Below are 18177 nucleotides of genomic sequence, written 5' to 3' on the forward strand. Positions count from 1 at the left end.
CTTGCTGTCATCTCTGGGCTTCAGTTTTCCCATCTGCAGCATGGGGATCCTAATACTTTTCTTGTACGGGGTGGGGGGGGGGAGGTGTAGAAATGACAGGATGTGATGCATGCAGAGTACTCAGTTTAGTGCCTGGCATGCAGGAAGTGCTCAACACGTGGTCACAGTTGTTATCAACCCAGTGGCCCTGACATAACTCAGTTGAGTCACTGACCGTCTCTGCGAGGATGCCCTGCTGGGATTCCTTGGCGAAGCCCATGATAAATTGCCCAAGCAAGAAGCAGCTTGGTGGCACTTCAAGGCCAGTGGTGTGGGGCATCTGTTTTTGTACCTCTGAATTTGAGTCTCCTTTGAAATGACTGTGTTCTCTGTCCAGAGCATCACAGTACAGAGCTGTGTCCCTGTTGACTGGAGTCACTGGGCCTCCTGTGGGGCATCAGATGTAGCTCTATAGTGGTCTGCTTGGTGCTTTGAAGTGTCCCTGCCTCAGACCCTTTTAAATGGAAGTTTGGTGCATGCCACGTGTATCAGTTAGGAATGCTTTGGGCTGCAAGTAAACAGCCCAGCATCCAGTGGTTTGAACAAACGGGGTTGTTTGCTGTATGAGAGGCTGGAGATTTCTAGTATTGGTTCAGCAGTGAAATGGTGTGAGGGCTGGTGTCTCTGTGGTTCTCTTGGCCTTCCCTCTGGGCTGTTGCCTCATGGCCGTGGTGCCACTCTGCCCAGCGTGGTTATGATGAAGGTGTGAAGGATGGAAGGAGGAGTGAAACCATTAACAACTGTTCCTTTATCAGGAAGGAATGGTTTTCCCCCATCCCTCCCTTCTGCTTACATCTTGTCAGCTAGAACTTCTTTCTTTCTTTCTTTCTTTCTTTCTTTCTTTCTTTCTTTCTTTCTTTCTTTCTTTCTTTCTTTGAGAGAGAGAATGAGAGACAGAGAGCACGAGAGGGAAGAGGGTCAGAGGGAGAAGCAGACCCCCCGCCGAGCAGGGAGCCCGATGCGGGACTCGATCCCGGGACCCCAGGATCATGACCTGAGCCGAAGGCAGTCACTTAACCAACTGAGCCACCCAGGCGCCCGTCAGCTAGAACTTCTTAAGGTCAGCCTTCCAAAAGAGGCCGAGAAAAGGAGTAATTAGGCTTTTCAGCTTGTACCGTGGGAGGTGGCATGGGGAAAGGACGTCAGAGCCGATGGTGAGGTCAGCCAGTGGGCAGTGCCTGCCATACTAGGGAAACTGCATGGTAAATTAGACTGCTGGTTCTCAACTGGGGGCAGTTTTGTCCCCCAGAGGACATTTGGCAGTATCTGGAGACATTTTGCTACAACTGGGGTGTGTGTGTGTGTGTGTGTGTGTATGTGTGTGTGTGTGCGCGCGCACGCTAATAGTGTCTGGTGGGTAGAGGCCAGGGATGCTGCTAGGCATCCTGCAGTTCACAGGGCAGCCCCCACCACAGAGAATGATCTGGCCCAAACGTCATTGGCGCCAAGGTTGAGAAACCCTGAGTTAGACCTTTCCGGACACGTTTTTCAAATGTGGGAGACATTCATTGAGCTGCTTTCCTGTGAGGTAGCAACAGGCAAATGGCCAAACCTCACTGTAATGAGATAGATTATTGGTGCCTTCACTCTAGAGGAGGCTGAAGCCCGTTGTGGCAGAAGGCTTATGTCAAACTGAACTAATGAAGCCTCGTTGCATTTTAGGATCACAGAACAATGACCTGAAAAGACAGTTTCTGCTGGAGCGTCTGCTGGATGCAGTGAAACAGGTAAGAGGAAAGCTCCCGTTTGACTCTCAGGTCAAGTAACAGTGTCAGGCAGTTCACGTCGAAGTCCCTTCTGCATGGACCTACCCCCACTTCCTGTCTGGGAGCAGTGAGGCTCGTAGTGCCCCCCAGGCCACGAGAGAGCAGGGAGGGCAGTCAGAAGTACTGACGGAGGAACGCCCCATGTCCTGACTCTTTAACGCCATGGGGGACCCCGTCCGTCATGATGTCCCTTTGAGAAGGGCTTTGGTGTCGATGTCAAAGTCTCACTTCCCCACAGTTGTGTTTCAGGGCAACTCTTCCGGGCGCTGAAGTGGTGGCTGGAGTTAGCGCTCCTTGGGCACAAGAACAGAGACACACAGGAGGAGCGAAACCATGCCCAGGGTCGCGTGGGTCCTCCAGGTGGGCTCTGCTCTGATGGCTTGATGCGATTTTTGATATCCGGCTTTTGGCTGGGTGTGGAAGCAAGCTTTGGCACGAGGCTGGCTTCAGAGTGCTTGCCTGTGTGTGCCAGACATGTATGGTTAACTGCACACACGTCAGTCCCGTGCCGGGCTCTCCGCTGAGCGCTTCCCCTCTCATCCTTCCATCCACCCTGTGAGGTGGTTCCTGCACTTGTTTCCAGTTTACGGACAAAGAAACGGAAGCTCAGAAAGATGCAATAATTCGCTTAAGGAGTTAGAGGTAATAAGTAGCAGAGCTAGGATCCAATGCTGGGAATTCTAGGTAGCTCACATTTCAGAAGGCGTCACTGACAATTCTGTGCATGCGGTCACCATATAGGGAGGTCAGTACATTCATAGAGATGCGTGTCAGGTGTTGAAGTGAACCCAGAGAACTTGGCATCTCCCCAGCCTCCTGGCGCCCAGGTGTGGTGTGTGGTGGAAAGGACGCAGTTTCAGGTGAAGCTGGAGCCGAATGCCAGCTTCATCTCTTCAAGGCTGTGTGTGCTGGGGCAACTCATCTAGCCTCTCTGGGCATCCCTCTTCTCTGTCATCGAGTCACTGCTCTCCAGAGGGCTGACGAGGGGTTTGCATTTGTTGAAGTAGCTAAAGGGCCCAGTAGTAAATACGGAATCCACATTATTTGTTTCTTTGTCCCAGAAGTGGGAAATACAATAAGAAAATGAAGAGGCAAGTGGGACCACTTTGAATGTAGCCATTAAACAGAAATAAATTGGAGCCTATGCCCAGAGCTGCTGTTACTATTGTTGTTGTTATGACTGGGGAGATGGAAGCATTGTACACAGACCTTTTAAAAGTCAATCTTACTGAGGTATAACTGAGGCATGCAATAAAATACACCGATTTAAAGTGTGCAGTTCCATGAGTTTTGACATATGTATCATTTAAAAGCATTCATTCATTCATTCATTCATTGATTCATTCATTTGGAGAATAAGTTCTGGAATCTTGCAAGCCTGCTACACACAGAGGAGATTCCACACCTTTAAAAGACAGTAGTGGCTACTGCTGATGGTGACAGTTTTGTGAATTGAATGGTATATAACTAAAAATGGTTAAAATGGTAGATTTCATGTTATCTATTTTTTACCACAATTAAAGAAGAAAGAATGGTTTTTTTTTTTTTTTTAATTTTACTTATTTATTTGACAGAGAGACACAGCGAGAGAGGGAACACAAGCAGGGGGAGTGGGAGAGGGACAAGCAGGCTTCCCGCTGAGCAGGGAGCCCGATGTGGGGCTCGGTCCCACGACCCTGGGATCGTGACCCGAGCCGAAGGCAGACGCTTAACGACTGAGCCACCCAGATGCCCCGAATGGTTTGCTTTTATAAGTACCCGCCCTGGGTGAAATGTCATGCAGCACAACCGGATGGCATGATTGAAGCTTGAAGCATGCTGCCATAATTTTATAGGCAGTCATAACAACTTTGGGGCCCTTTCCAAAGGCACCCATCATCACAGATTTGTGTAAGTTTTAATTGTCCCATTGGGAGCTCTGTGCTCAGACAGCCAGCCTCTGACATACAGAAGAAGCTTCCTAGATGACCTGCACAAGGCTGTGTGCTTTTGTTTTCCTCTTGGTGTTGTTTTCCCACAAGGCTCCCCACTCCGTACAAGTGGCAGATAAGGCCTTCCTGTAAGCGGTGGCTGGAAGGCTGGGGTGTCCATCTCACATTTTGGCTTGACACCTAGCGCACCCTGTGTGTCCCAGGATCCCGAAAACCTGTGTGGACTGATTGTGATGTCTGAGTGTCCCATCCCAACTGCCGATCTCAGTGACTTCTCTTTCCCTGCAGTGCCAGATCCGCTTTGGAGGGAGAAAGGAGATTGCCTCGGATTCCGACAGCAGGTAAACATGTCGCTTCTAAAACCATTTACTGTCAAGACCAAAAGGGTGGCCAGATATGACTAGCTTCTGTATTCTGCCTCTGCAGCTGAGGGGTGTGGGGATTCAGTTTGGGTGATCTGTAGACCACCCATGCTGTGACTACTTGTCTAGGGTATTTGCAGCTTCCTGTGATGCTCCTTCCCTCTAGTAGTCCATTCCGAAGGAATTCCCTGAAATACCTTTTTTTTTTTTTTTTTAAGATTTTATTTATTTATTTGACAGAGAGTGAGACCGCTAGAGAGGGAACACAAGCAGGAGGAGTGGGTGAGGGAGAAGCAGGCTCCCGCCGAGCAGGGAGCCTGATGCGGGGCTCTATCCCAGGACCCAGGGATCATGACGTGAGCCGAAGGCAGACGCTTAACGACTGAGCCACCCATGTGCCCCCTGAAATACCTTTCTACATAAAGTTATTTTCAGGGTAATTGATCATGATGGCAACTCAGAAATCTAAATGCTCAACAGGTGGGAAATGGTTAATAAAGTGCAGTGCATCAGGAGGACGGAATGTTATGTAGCCATTAAAATTGATGTCCATACAACATTTGTTTTAAGCAGAGAAATGCACGTGTAGTAATTTACAAATTATATATGTAGTTAACATAAAAAGAGTAAGATACAAAATTATATGGATGCAGAGTGATGCTAGCTATGTTAAACCACCACTCTGGTGAAAAACACATCAGAATGTGAACAGAGGTAATCTTGGGGTTGAGAATATTGGGAATCCTTACACTTTCTGACATTTTTCGTATTTTACACTGTGGTCATGTGTTTCCTTTATAATTAAAAAAAAATCCTAAAAATTGCCATTGACCTTCATGACCCAGGAAGGGCTGATGTAATTGCATAAGCTTTTCACATTGACTGGGAGGAGACGGTAATGTTTTGGCAAAGGTAAGAGACACACAGGCCGTTGCTTTGTGAAATCATTCAGGGCTGATTCATGGTGGCAGGAGGAGCATTCCCACAAAGGAAGGGAAGAGAACTCATGCGCTCAGCATTCATCTCATCCTGGAGACTGGCCGCGGCCGCCACCCCGCCCAGCAGAGTCAGTCCCTGTCTGTCCTTTCAGACCCGTGTCTGCGCTACTTTACCAGCTGCGAGCAAAGCATGAAGTGCTACATTTTAATAGAGCTGCGGGGCCTATTTGAACGGGTGCAGATTTAAAACTGTACCCCTCCCTTATTCTCTTTTTTTTTCTCTAGTTTTTCTTCTTAACACTTAACACCCACCAACAGACTGTACTTTAGGCTTTTTTATTTTGTTGATTTCTGTCTCTGTGTCCTAATGTCAGCTCTGTACGGGCAGGGATGTTTGCTGTCTTATTCGCTGATGTATCCCCGGTGCCTGGAAGCATGTGGAACGTGCTCAGGAAAGACTTGCTGTCCGGCTGAGCATGTGCATTGCGTTGTGCCATAGTCAGGTGTTTAAATATCTGTGCCACGAGACTTGTGCACCCTGAGGGCAGAGGGGCGACTCCTCTAGTGTTTTGCATGGGCATTTCGTGCCTGTCACACATTAGCTTCTCAGCATATGCTTGTGGCATCAGATCATTAGACCAGTTTATTGCTTCAGTTTTTCATGAGGCTCTACTATGGGGCCTGGCCCCGGTCAGCACAGGGGTCCTGATTTGGGGATGCAAGGTCAACTTGCATCAGAATCATCCAGGAGGCTTACTAATCAATAAGGCAACTCTCCATCCCATCCTAGACTGCCTGTGTATATGCACACAAGCGTGTGCATTCATGTGGATGTGTATGGGTATGTGGACTCAGGACTTCTTCCTCACTTTTTTTTCCCCCCTCATGATTGTCCAGTTTTTTTCCTGAGAGAATCCATCTCTAAATGTTAATGTGTTCTTTTTTTTTTTTTAAAGATTTTATTTATTTGACAGAGAGAGACACAGCGAGAGAGGGAACACAAGCAGGGGGAGTGGGAGAGGGAGAAGTAGGCTTCCCGTGGAGCAGGGAGCCCGATGGGGGGCTCGATCCCAGGACCCTGGGACCATGACCTGAGCTGAAGGCAGACGCTTAACGACTGAGCCACCCAGGCGCCCGGCATTATTAATTCTTTAGTGGTGGGAGCACATGGATGGCAGGGCATGGGGCAGCCTGGAGCCTGCTCAGTTGGCCCTACATGGACCAGGCTTGCCTGACAGCTGGGCTAATGCAGCTTAATGTATAGCGACTGGTTTTATTATCCCAAAGTGGGAAAACAGAGTCTGAGAGATTGATGTGGGATTTTTTTTTTTTTTAAAGATTTTATTTATTTGACAGAGAGATAGAGAACAAGTAGGCAGAGAGGCAGGCAGAGGGAGAGGGAGAAGCAGGCTCCCCGCCAAGCAGGGAGCCCGATGCGGGGCTCGATCCCAGGGCCCTGGGACCATGACCTGAGTCGAAGGCAGATGCTTAACGACTGAGCCACCGAGGCAGCCCTTAGTGTGTTCTTATATAACAGAATTTACAACTAAGATTTTTATTGGGTACAATATTATGTTTTATAGTAGAAGTTAAACGGTTCATTCCTTCAATGAGAGCTGTAGTTTATGGCTAAAAGGAGTATGCTGCTTTATATTAATAATAATGACTGCTTCTGGCTCCTGCCATTCATGATTCATGTTGATGCTTCGTCTTCGGGACAACCCCGGGAGGAGTGATGGTGTTACCCCTTCTTTACAAATAAGAAAACAGACTCAGAGGTAGGATAATGCAGCCTCGGTTAGACATCTGAGAAAGTTAGACTTGCAAGTGGGACCCTAGTTTCTAGGGCTTCAAAGTTTGTTCTTCCTGTGTTATATAGCGCATTGAGTGATGTTGTTAGTTTTGAAGCTGGTTTAAAAAAAAAAAAGTTTTTCCCTCACCTTGAGGGCTCCTTCTCGATAACAGTCTTGGTCTTATCTTTGAAATATGTTTGCGTAAAGTGGTACCACTTTCATAAAGGAAAGGCCACGTCATTGTCCTTATTCTGTGAGAAAGCTTAAGCTCAGGAGGGAAAGTCTGTGAACATTTTGTTGTGGGATCTGAAAAGATAGGTGAGTCTCCTTTCTCCTCCATCCCTGACAAATGGCCCAGCACCAGAAGCGATGTCAGATGTCTTTTCTTCTCTTCAAGCTCCCCTGCTGTCACCTGTCCCAGTCACCACATCTCCTACAGGATAGCTGCCATAGGCTGACTCCCTGTCTTCTTTCTTGTCCTGCTTCATCTGCACAGAGAGACTTCTGCAGAATTCAGATGCCTTCCTGTCACCCCCCCACCCCCACCCCCCGGGGGAGGGCCTTCCCCTGGCTTCTCTTTGCTCTGTGGAAAAAGACTCAGATCCCTAACAGTCTCGCTCTTTGCTCTAGCTACCCTGGCCTGGCCTTTTCTGTTTTTGTTTTGTTTTGTTTGTTTTTAAAGCCTTTTAATAACCTTCAGATCCCTGACACCAATTTTACCCCCCCCAGCACGCCCCACCTCCCCCCGCCAAGTCCTGGTCATCTGGATCTTTTTTCCTTGCTCTATACCATTGATTGGGAAATACTTATATTTGTTCTTGGTCATGCTTGGCACTGAGCTCTAAAACCCCTGGAATTCCCACAGTGATAAGAGCCATAAAGGTGTCTTCTGTTATGTTAATGCAGTGGCTTTTAGAAAGTCCCAAAGGTTGGGGGCCAGTTGCCAAGAGAACCAATCCTCTGATTAGAGGGTTGGACCTTTCTTTCCCAGCCCCCCAACACTGGGGAGAGGAGAGGGGTTGGAGATGGAGTTCAATTGCCAAAGGCCAATGATTTAATCAATCCTGCTTATGTGATGAAGCCTCCATAAAACGCCGAAAGGATGGGGCTCAGAGAGCTTCCAGGTTGGTGAACATGTGGAGGCACAGGGAGAGAGGTGTGCCTGGGGAGGGCATGGAGGCTCCGTGTTCTTTTCCCTTACATGGCCCTACGCATCTCTTCCACCTGGCTGTTCCTGAGTTACATCCTTTTATAATAAACCGGTAATCTAGTAAGTAAAATGCTTCTTTGAGTTCTGTGAGCCACTCTGGCAAATTAACCCACAGAGGAGGTCGTGGGAACCTTCGAGATACATAGCCAGTCAGTCAGAAGTACAGGTGATAACTTGGGCTTGCAACCAACATCTGAAGTAGGGGGGGGGATGTGTGCAGTTTTGTAGAACTGAGATCTTCACCTGTGGGATCTAACGCTGTCTCTGGGTAGATGGTGTCAGAATCGAGTGGAGTTGTAGGACACCCAGCTGGTGTCAGAGAACGCTTGGTTGTGTGGGAAAAACCCACATGTCCAAAAAGGTGATCAGCATCACATCTACCTTGCCACTTGTGAGGATTAAGTCAGATACTGTGTGTAGAAGTGCAAGCCAGGTAGGTGTTAATTTCACGCCCCAGGGAATGAAGTCGGGGGGTGGGGGGGGGGGGACAGTCATCACTCAGCTTTGCCTCCTGCCCATGCTGCCTCCTGATGGAGATAGTAGTCTGCAAACAGAAGGGAAGGGCAAATGTGAATCAGTGAGCCTTATCGACGTTCTCTTTCGCTCTTAGAGGAACAATCGAAGATGGAAGGTTTCTTTCTGTGTAACTCTGGGTATAGTTCTCAGCCCCATTTGGAAGGTGGAGTTCTTTAGGGGCACCTGGGAGGCTCAGTTGGTTAAGTGGGTGCCTTCAGCTCAAGTCATGATCCCAGGGTCCTGGGATCGAGTCCCCCATTGGGCTCCTTCCTCGGGAGTCTGCTTCTCCCTCTGATCTTCCCCCCACTCTTGTGCTCTCTCTCTCTCACAAATAAATAAATAAAATCTTTTAAAAAAGTAAATAAAATGGCATTCAAAGATAACACTTGGCCTTTTAAGGAAACATCCCTTCCAATTATCCATTATGTCTTAGCAGACACTGGTTCTTAGCATCCTGCAGAAGAATGATGTGGGAAGAGACACATCTAAAGAGCTCCATTTTCTCTTCTTTTTTTTTAAGATTTTATTTATTTATTTGACACAGAGAGAGAGAGAGGGAGAGAACAAGCACAAGCAGCGGGGAGCAGCAGGCAGTAAATTTAAAATTTACTAAGGCAAAGTTCTAGGCATGACTGGGATTGTTGGCCTATGGTCACAGCTAGATTCCAGCTGGTTGGATGAACATCAGTGGGAACCTTTGAAAGGATGGTACACAGCTGGTTTCTGCCAAGGCTCTTTGGTAACAAGCAACAGAAATCTACTCCAGTTAAGGAAGTTGTGGACTTATAGAGTTGAGGGCAGGCCAGGTTTGGAAACAGGAAGGAGTCAAGACAACTTCGGAAGGAAGCCTCCTAAGCTGGAAACGGGCCCAGAAATGGTCTTCTAGCAGGAATGGCAGTCTAGTTAAGGTTCCACTGCTGAAGTGACTCTCATTCTGCTCAAGATTGACATTCCAGGGAGGAAGCACCTGATTGGCCAGTCCTGGCTGCCAGTAGAAGGATTTGGCTAAAGGAGCCTCCTGGGACTCCGCTGGCTTGCTCAGTGCAAGACGTCTATTTGGGTTCACCATCCCAAGACAGGATCCAGTGAGGAAGAAATAAACCTTCAAATGAAATCTGGGTACTGTGTTGAAGGTGACTGTTACGAACATGGGTTGCCCGCAGTGCCCAACAGCTGTCCCCTCTTGCTACTGTATTGTAGTGACAGTCTTTCTTGTGACAGTAGTCTGTGGTTTAAAAATGCTCATGTCTCAGAACACCTGGGTGGCTCAGTTGGCTAAGCGTCTGCCTTCGGCTCAGGTCATGATCCCAGGGTCCTGGGATCGAGTCCCACATTGGGCTTTCTGCTCTGCTGGGAGCCTGCCTCTCCCTCTGCCTCTGTCTCTCATGAATAAATAAATAAAATCTTTAAAAAAATAAAAATGTTCATGTCTCCATCATCAGTCTCATTTGATCCTTGCAATGACCCTGAGGTATAGACAAGCAGGAGGGGGGATGATTTCCCTACTTTTACGAGTGTAGAAACTTGGCGGCTGGTCATTTATGCAGCATTAACTTAGTATCTGGTACACATTGGTGCTGGGGGCACAGACTTTGGTTGGGTGGGTCACATGGTTTGTGGGTAGTGGAGCAGGACTGGAGACAGACTTCGTATTCCTGCTGTGGTCCTCACTCTCTGGCACTACACCTCCTCCTGTTTTTCTAACACAGTTTCCCTAGACGAGAGATTTGTCTCACTGCAAGTGCTTAACGTCATTTCAATTGTTAAATGTCATGGCATTAGATTCCTTTCAGTTGCCTAGTGGCTCAGTGATTCGCCTTTTCTTTTTAAGTTTCAATGATATTGGTGGTGAGACTTGGTTTGGTATTAATGTTAGGTTGAATTAAATGAAATTGCTAATATTTGATCCTTTTGACCTACAAAAACAACAATATCCTCCATTTCAGAGTAGTATGTCTCCAGCAGCCCTCTTCTCTTTAAACAGAGGCTTCAGGCTCAGTCTTCCCCTGGCTGAGTGGCAGAGACAGAATTTAATACTTTGATTGCATTTACATTTACTCTGTAGGGCCCATGATGCTGGCTTTCCATTTGCAATAGCGATAGTTTTCCCTTTTAAAACAGGCTTCTTTATGTGGAAAATATGAATCAGACTCGGACAAGTAAATAACAGTACCTGCCGTCAGATGTAACAGAAGTTGCCCAGCTGTTTGTGAACGACTGAAGTCTGGGCAGGAGCCCTGGCGAGTCTGAAGCTGTGTATGGCATTTGGTTCTCCATGATAAACAGTACTTTTGGGCTAACACCAGATGCAAAGCCTGAGGGTGTGGGAGGGAGATTTGTTTGATCTTCTGAGATTACAGGGCAAGATGCACCAGTCCTCGTGTCAAGTGTCAAACACCATTTAAATGAAGGGAAATTAGAGGCAGGGCCTGTTTCATCAGCTTCTGTCCTTAGAAACCTCCCCAGGAGGAAGTGGGGGCAGTCACTGGGCCCCGAAATGCGTGCGTTTCTCCTTACCCCTCTCTCGGAGTTGTTGTCTTGCTCTGTGTTCCCCTAAGAGCAAAGATCCATTCTTGTGCTTCATTAAAATTATTGCACGGACTGTCAGTCACGCTGGTTGATGGCGAGGCTGTATTATTTTGAATAATTTACCTTCTAGAAATAGTGGCCGAAGAACTCAGCAGGCACTGGAGGTTACCTCCGGGGCTAGATACGTTATTGTTCCACAGAAGCATCTTCTTCCCGTGTGGAATTACCGAGCACAATCTGGAAGTTTCTCCTTGGAATTGTCAACAGTAGCCCCAGCTGCGGGGTGGCAGAAGGCACGTGGGATTTGGGGCTCAGAGTTTGAATCTTGGTGCTGCCAGTCCCGAGTCATGTTGGTCTGTGGGCAAGTTTTGACTTTCTTGTGCCCTGATGTCCTCATCTGTAAATGGGTACAGCTGCCATAATATTGACTTGGTAGAGTTGTGAGTGATTTTATGTGGAGCCTTTGGAACAGTGCCTGGTGGCTAATAAGTTTCCAGAAATTGTTAGCTATTGTTATTTTCACTGTAATTTTATGTAAAATGCCTTGACACTTGGTGACTGTTCTCTGCACACTCAGTGTCTTTGCCATTACGGGGAGGCAGTGAGTCGGCTTTGGGCATTTGTCTCAGAACATTCAGGAATTGTACATTTTTGTGACCCTTTTGGTGACTATGTCAGAAGAAGTCAGGAGCATTTCCCCTCCTTTCAAAGCTTGCCAAGGAAGAGTGATTGGTTTTGGTGGTTTTTCTTTACTTTACCTGTGAGGAATTAGAAACATTTCTGAACTTTTCAGGAAGCTACAAAACAAAACCAGCTGCCCTTTGCTGTTCCCTAATGTTATTCTTCACGTAGTTGAAAATGCTCATATGTATTCCCCTGAACACTTATGAGACCAAATGGCCTTTCCGAGCATTCCTTTTCCTCTTTTAAATGTCTCTGGATGTTCATCATGTGATTTTTGTCTTCAGTTTCTCACAGGTTTCTTACCAACCTACTAGTTTGAGGTGTTGACTGGATATTTTAATTCTTCTCATCCTGCAGACAATCTGGGGGTTCTTTAATTGGATTATCTCTCCTCCCTATCCTGAGCACTTCATTTCCACCTTGAGGATCTGTAGTAGATAGTTCCACATTGTATATTCTTTTTTTTTTACTGTATCGATCAAATAAATTGATTTCTTTTTGGAAAAAGATTATTTTTAGCTACTGGGGAGCCCTAGGGCATTTAGCAAATCTGAGCACATTTCCATGTCTGATTTTTAGTATTTATATTATTTATATTGATAGCTATAGAAAATAGTGCTTGGCCCACGGAAACAATATGTAAGCACCATCATCGCTATCATCCTCATCATCCCTGTCTTGATGGTGGAGAGAGACCCTGAGCATGAAGTATGAGCTTTGGTATCAGATGCCCACCCCAGCCACAAATTACCAATTACCAGCTGTGTAATTTGGGATTTACTTAGCTTCTCTAGGCCACTGTCATATCATTTGGAAAGTCAGATGGTGATCACAGCCCCCACTTCCTTAGATGTAACAATGTCTGCTTGGCACAGCCGGTAGGAACTTACTAAAACTCAATACGTTTTCTTCCTGACTAGACATACCAGTGTTTTGGCTAATTTGAAAACTAAAGGCTACACTCATTGTTCATTAATTCCTCCATCCAACAGATATCTATTTGTAGATCACTACGTTGGCACTGGGGATATAAACTGGACAAGTTGGTTGCTGTCCTCAGGGAACTCAAAATTGAGTCCAGGAGATGGGCGGGTAAATTGTGGACAGTCATGGTGGCCTGTAGTAATAATTACATAGTCCAGACGTGAGAGGTGAGTGCGGGGTCTTTAGTGGTCGAATGAGTAGGACGGCAATTCAGGCAGCAGGAGTAGCCATTGGGACAGTGTAGGGTGGTGTGAGAACATGGTGGGATGGTCTTGAAAGACAGGAGGTTCCTCTCTTACTGTCATGGGAAAGTGTTTGAACTTTATCCACTAAGGTTTCTATCCTTCCCTTCCCTTTCCTTCCTTCTTTCCTTCCTTCCTTCCTTAAGATTTTATTTATTTGAGAGAGAGAAAAAGAGAGATGAGTGTGAGAGCATGAGCAGGGGGAGGGGCAGAGGGAGAAGCAGACTCCCTGCTGAGTAGGGAGCCCGACTCGACCTGGGGGCTCGATTTGGGGGCTTGATCCCAGGACCCTGGGATCATGACTTGAGCCAAAGGCAGATGCTTAACCAACTGAGCCACCCAGGCGCCCCATAGGATATCATTTCTTTTTAAAAATTTTTTATTAACATATAATGTATTATTTGTTTCAGGGGTACAGGTCTGTGATTCATCAGTCTTAAACAATTCACAGCATTCACCATAGCACATACCCTCCCCAGTGTCCATTACCCAGCCACCCCATCCCTCCCACCCCCCTCCACTCCAGCAACCCTCAGTTTGTTTCCTGAGATTAAGAGTCTCTTATTGGGGCACCTGGGTGGCTTAGTTGTTAAGTGTCTGCCTTTGGCTTAGGTCGTGATCCCAGGGTCCTGGGATCGAGTCCCACATCTGGCTCCCTGCTCAGCGGCGGGCCTGCTTCTCCCATTCCCACACCCCTGCTTGTGTTCCTTCTCTTGCTTTCTCTCTCTCTGTCAAATAAATAAATAAAATCTTAAAAAAAAAAGTCTCTTATGGTTTGTCTCCCTCTCTGGTTTTGTCTTGTTTCATTTTTCCCTCCCTTCCCCTATGATCCTCTGTCTTGTTTCTCAAATTCCTCATATCAGTGAGATCATATGATAATTGTCTTTCTCTGATTGACTTATTTCGCTCAGCATAATACCTTCTAGTTCCATCCATGTCATTGCAAATGGCAAGATTTCGTGTTCTTTCTTTCTTTTTTTTTTTTTAAGATTTTATTTATTTATTTTAGAGACAGAGCACAAGAGGGGGGAGCGGGAGAGGGAGAAGCAGACTCCCTGCTGAGCAGGGAGCCCGACGCGGGACTCGATCCCGGGACTCCAGGATCATGACCTGAGCCGAAGGCAGTCGCCCAAACAACTGAGCCACCCAGGCGCCCCCTGTGTTCTTTCTTTTTGATGGCTGCATAATATTCCATTATATATATATATATATATCACATCTTTATCCATTCATTTGTTGATGGACATCTTGGCTCTTTCCAATGTTAGGCTATTGTGGACATTGCTGCTATAAACATTGGGGTGCATGTGCCCCTTTGGATCACTACATTTGTATATTTGGGGTAAATACAGTGTATCATTTCTTAAACTATGGCTATTTGTGTTCCATTTTCACAGTTTTTGCCATTTATGTATGCCATCTGAGCCAGATATTGACTTGCAGTGGGATGTGAAGGCCCTGTCTACTCTGGTCTTGTCATAAGTAATACCATCAGTGAAATAAAAGACTGATGGCTGATTATTTTCTTCCTTGACGCATTGAAATGATTAACATAAAAATGTTCATCTCTGTTCCTCCTAAATTTGTGTCATGTCCCGTGTGTGCCATGGCAAAGTATAGTATGAGTGGGGGAAAACAAAGAAAGACAACAACATAGGGTTGCTTTTGGGGAAGGGGGGGGGGGGGGGGGGGGGGGGGGGGGTGAGATGGGGTCTGGGGAGCAGTGAGGGGTGGCTCTGTGCACTGGGCAGGAGGGCTGAGCGGAGGTGGTTGGGAGGAGAGACGGAAGGATTGAGAAGCCTGATGACAGCCTTGATAAGCCGGAGGGGCTGACGGGACACGGACAGTGAGACATGGAGGATGAGACATCAGTTCTCTGGCTCTAAGGTGTGGCCAGAAATCAGAGCAATTGTGTGTTGTTTTAAATTTTGTTTTGTTTGTTTTAAAGCAAGCTTTGGTGTGGAATTTTCTTTCTCCCAGGCTATGGGCTCCGACCAAGCTTGGAGAGCCTGTGGGCCACTGGCTTAGTGTCACTTCTGTGTTTCTCGTTTCCCATTTACTCACTCCTTCTGCATCTAGGGACTTGTGTTTTCTCCGTTCTCTTTTTCCCATTTGATGGAACCAGCTCCTTCAGCTGATTCCTTCCTGGCTGCCAGCTCCTGGTCCTGATTCTGAAGCTCCTCGTCTGCCAAGAGAGTCCCAGGCTGTGTTTGCGTCTAGACGAAGAGCTGGAGGTCTGGCTGCCCCAGAGAAGACAGTCACTATGCTGATATTAGTAACTTTTGCAAATGGTCAGAAATTGTGATTCAACTCATTGAAGAATTGGTTATTTTTTTCATTCTGGCTCCTCTGGTAGAACATTTATTTGATTTCTTTTTACATGCCTGTCTGCCACCCTCAAACCTTCACACTTACAGTAACTACTGCCTGTGAGTTTTCACTGCTCCCAGGCTTGAATTCTTTCTGATTCTTTGTCAACCTTTTTTGGGGCCTCTTTTTTCTCTATTTTATCTTCTTCCTCCCTCCCTCTGAGTACCTTATGTTCATGACCAAAAATTATTTGTTCTGTGGTTTTCTTCATGTTCATATAATTTTTACAAGTAACACACACGTGTGTACACACACACACAGATTTAATTGCCATTGTTTTACAAAAATTGAATGATATATAATGTTCTGTATCTGTGTTTTCTCTCTTGGCACTATTCCTGTCAAAACCTTTCCAAGTTAAGGTTCCAGTAATTGTTGTAATTATTTTTACTTTTATAAATCTGATAATTGTTTTTAAGAGGTTGCATTATATCTCATGATGCATATGTGCAAATAGCTGCCCATGAGGTAATAGCGACTTCGTGTCCAGCGTTCACTACTGTGGATGATGAAACAACGGACACCCTTGAGCATCTTTACTTAAATACTGAGGATTTTATTTCCTTGGCATAGATTTCTAGGAGTTGGGTTGCTGGGTCAACGAGAATATGTGTTTTTATTTTATTTAATTAATTGACTTATTTTTTTTTAAAGTAGGCTCCATGTCTTGTGTGGAGCCCAACGCAGGGCTGAACTCACAATCCTGAGATCAAGACATGAGCTGAGATCAAGAGTTGGACATTTAACTGACTGAGCCACCCAAGTGCCCCTATATGTGTTTAGTTTTTATATTTTATTTGTCTTAAAAGATTTTATTTATTTGAGAGAGAGAGACAGAGAAGCAGAGCATGAGCGGAGGGAGAGATGGAGGGAGAGGGAGAGGGAAAGCAGACTCCCCGCTGAGTGCCCAGCCCTATTCGGGGCTCTGTCCCAGGACCCTGAGATCATGACCTGAGCGGAAGTCAGATGCTTAATCAACTGAGCCACTCAGGTGCCCCAATATGTGTTTAATTTTAATAATTATTGTGATCAGGTATCTTTCTAAAAATTTCTACTGGCAGTGCATGAGACCACCCTTCTCTTTCCTATTGTTTTGAAGTTTTGTAGGTCTGATGGGTGAAAGGTGGTGGCTCAGGGCGCCTGCGTGGCTGTCGGTTAAGCATTTGACTCTTGGTTTCGGCTCAGGTCGTGATCTCAAGAGTTGTGAGATTAAGCCCTGGGTCAGGCTCTGCACTCAGTGCAAAGTCAGCTTGAGGTTCTTTCTCTCCCTATCCCCCTGCCCCACCCTCCCCCTGCCCTTACACACACTCTCTCTCTCAAATAAATAAATCTTAAAAAAAAAAAGGTGGTGGCTCACAGTCGCTTTAATTTGCATTTCTTTGATTGCTAGTGAATTTCAGTATCTTTTTTTTTTTTTCCTTAAATATGTTTTGGCTATTTGACTTTACTGTTTTGTGTAAAGCTCCTTCATAGTATACATTTTCTTACCGGATTATTTGTCTCCTTGTCAGTTTGTGAGAGCTCTTTATATATTATTATAATTAATTAATCTTTCATCTGTTTTCTCTTTGCAAATATTTTTTCATATCTGTCCATTATCTTTGGAAGCACAGATAACAGTATCTATTATACTACCACATTTAAAATTTTTTACATGATTAAATGTCTTTTTATGGATCCATATGCCTACCTACCAGTTTCTAGGTTTTCATTGTTTTTGTTTTTTTTTAAATATTTTATTTATTCATTTGACAGCACAAGTAGGGGGAGCGGCAGAGGGAGAGGGAGAAACAGTTTCCTGGCTGAGCAGGGAGCCGGATGTGGGGCCTGATCCCAGGACCGCAGGATCATGACCTGAGCTGAAGGCAGACACTTAACTGACTGAGCTGCCCAGGCGCCCCCCATAGGTTTTCAGTGTTTTAAAAAGATCTTCCGAATGTTAGATTGTGCATGCAGTGTTTTTTAAATTTTTTGGTAAGATTTTTATTGTTTACAGTTAAGCCTTTAATCCACCTAGAATTTATTTTTGTATGGCCTATGGGATAAAACTAAAGCCAATTTTAGTTTCTTCTAGATGGTTGCCATCTTTCTCACAGATCTTTTTGGTCCTTTATCTCTGGGCTGCAGTTTACTTTAATTCCATTTACTTAGCACAGAGAGAGCATGCTCTGGGCCATGGCACGTGGCACTAATTGAGAGCACCAGGCTGGCTTGATTCTCAGGTCCTGGGACCCCTGGCACAGCAATGGGTGGGGGGAGGGCCCTTGCATGCTGGTGCTGTCACACTGGGATGTGGGGCCTCAGCCCTCATGATCCTTGCTCTAGATGAATTTGCATGAATTTTCAGGGATGCTTAAGTCTACTCAAATGATGTAGAAAGTGCAAATGATTGAGGGGACATAATCATTGGAACCCACTCCTCTTTCTCCTACTCCCTCACAAATGGGAACTATACCATTTATATTACTCTATAACTTGCCTTTTTTTAAATATATATATAGAGAGAGAGCATGTGAGTTGGGGGAGGGTGTGGGGAGGGGCCGAAGGAAAGGGAGAGAGAGAGAGAATCTTAAGCTGGCTCCACGCCCAGCACAGAGCCTGACATAGGGCTTCATCTCAAGGCCCTGAGATCATGACCTGAGCCGAAATCAGGAGTTGGACGATTAACTGACTGAGACACCTAGGCTCCCCATTGTTTTTGTTTTTAAACTAGGCCGTGTGTTATGGAGATTGTTCCAGGTCAGTAGGTGACATAATGGTGCAGCTTACTATCAATGGCATCTTCATGACCAATGCCAATTTTAATTATATAA

At 45.9% G+C, this 18177-nt stretch overlaps 1 protein-coding gene across 1 annotated transcript in view; it reads left to right on the plus strand.

The window, feature by feature from the left end:
* The first annotated feature begins 1384 nt into the window (after positions 1 to 1384).
* SNX29 (sorting nexin 29) overlaps positions 1385 to 18177 on the plus strand; it is a 497051-nt gene continuing 480258 nt past the window's right edge. The window contains exons 1-2 of the mRNA XM_035022295.1: positions 1385 to 1766; positions 4025 to 4077. Coding sequence (XP_034878186.1) covers positions 1680 to 1766; positions 4025 to 4077 — 140 coding nt within the window. The 5' untranslated portion in view covers positions 1385 to 1679. The remainder of the gene's footprint in view (positions 1767 to 4024; positions 4078 to 18177) is intronic.

Source organism: Mirounga leonina, unplaced genomic scaffold (assembly GCF_011800145.1).
Source record: "Mirounga leonina isolate KUSES-001 unplaced genomic scaffold, KU_Mleo_1.0 Mir_175, whole genome shotgun sequence".
Taxonomy (NCBI): Eukaryota; Metazoa; Chordata; class Mammalia; order Carnivora; family Phocidae; genus Mirounga; species Mirounga leonina.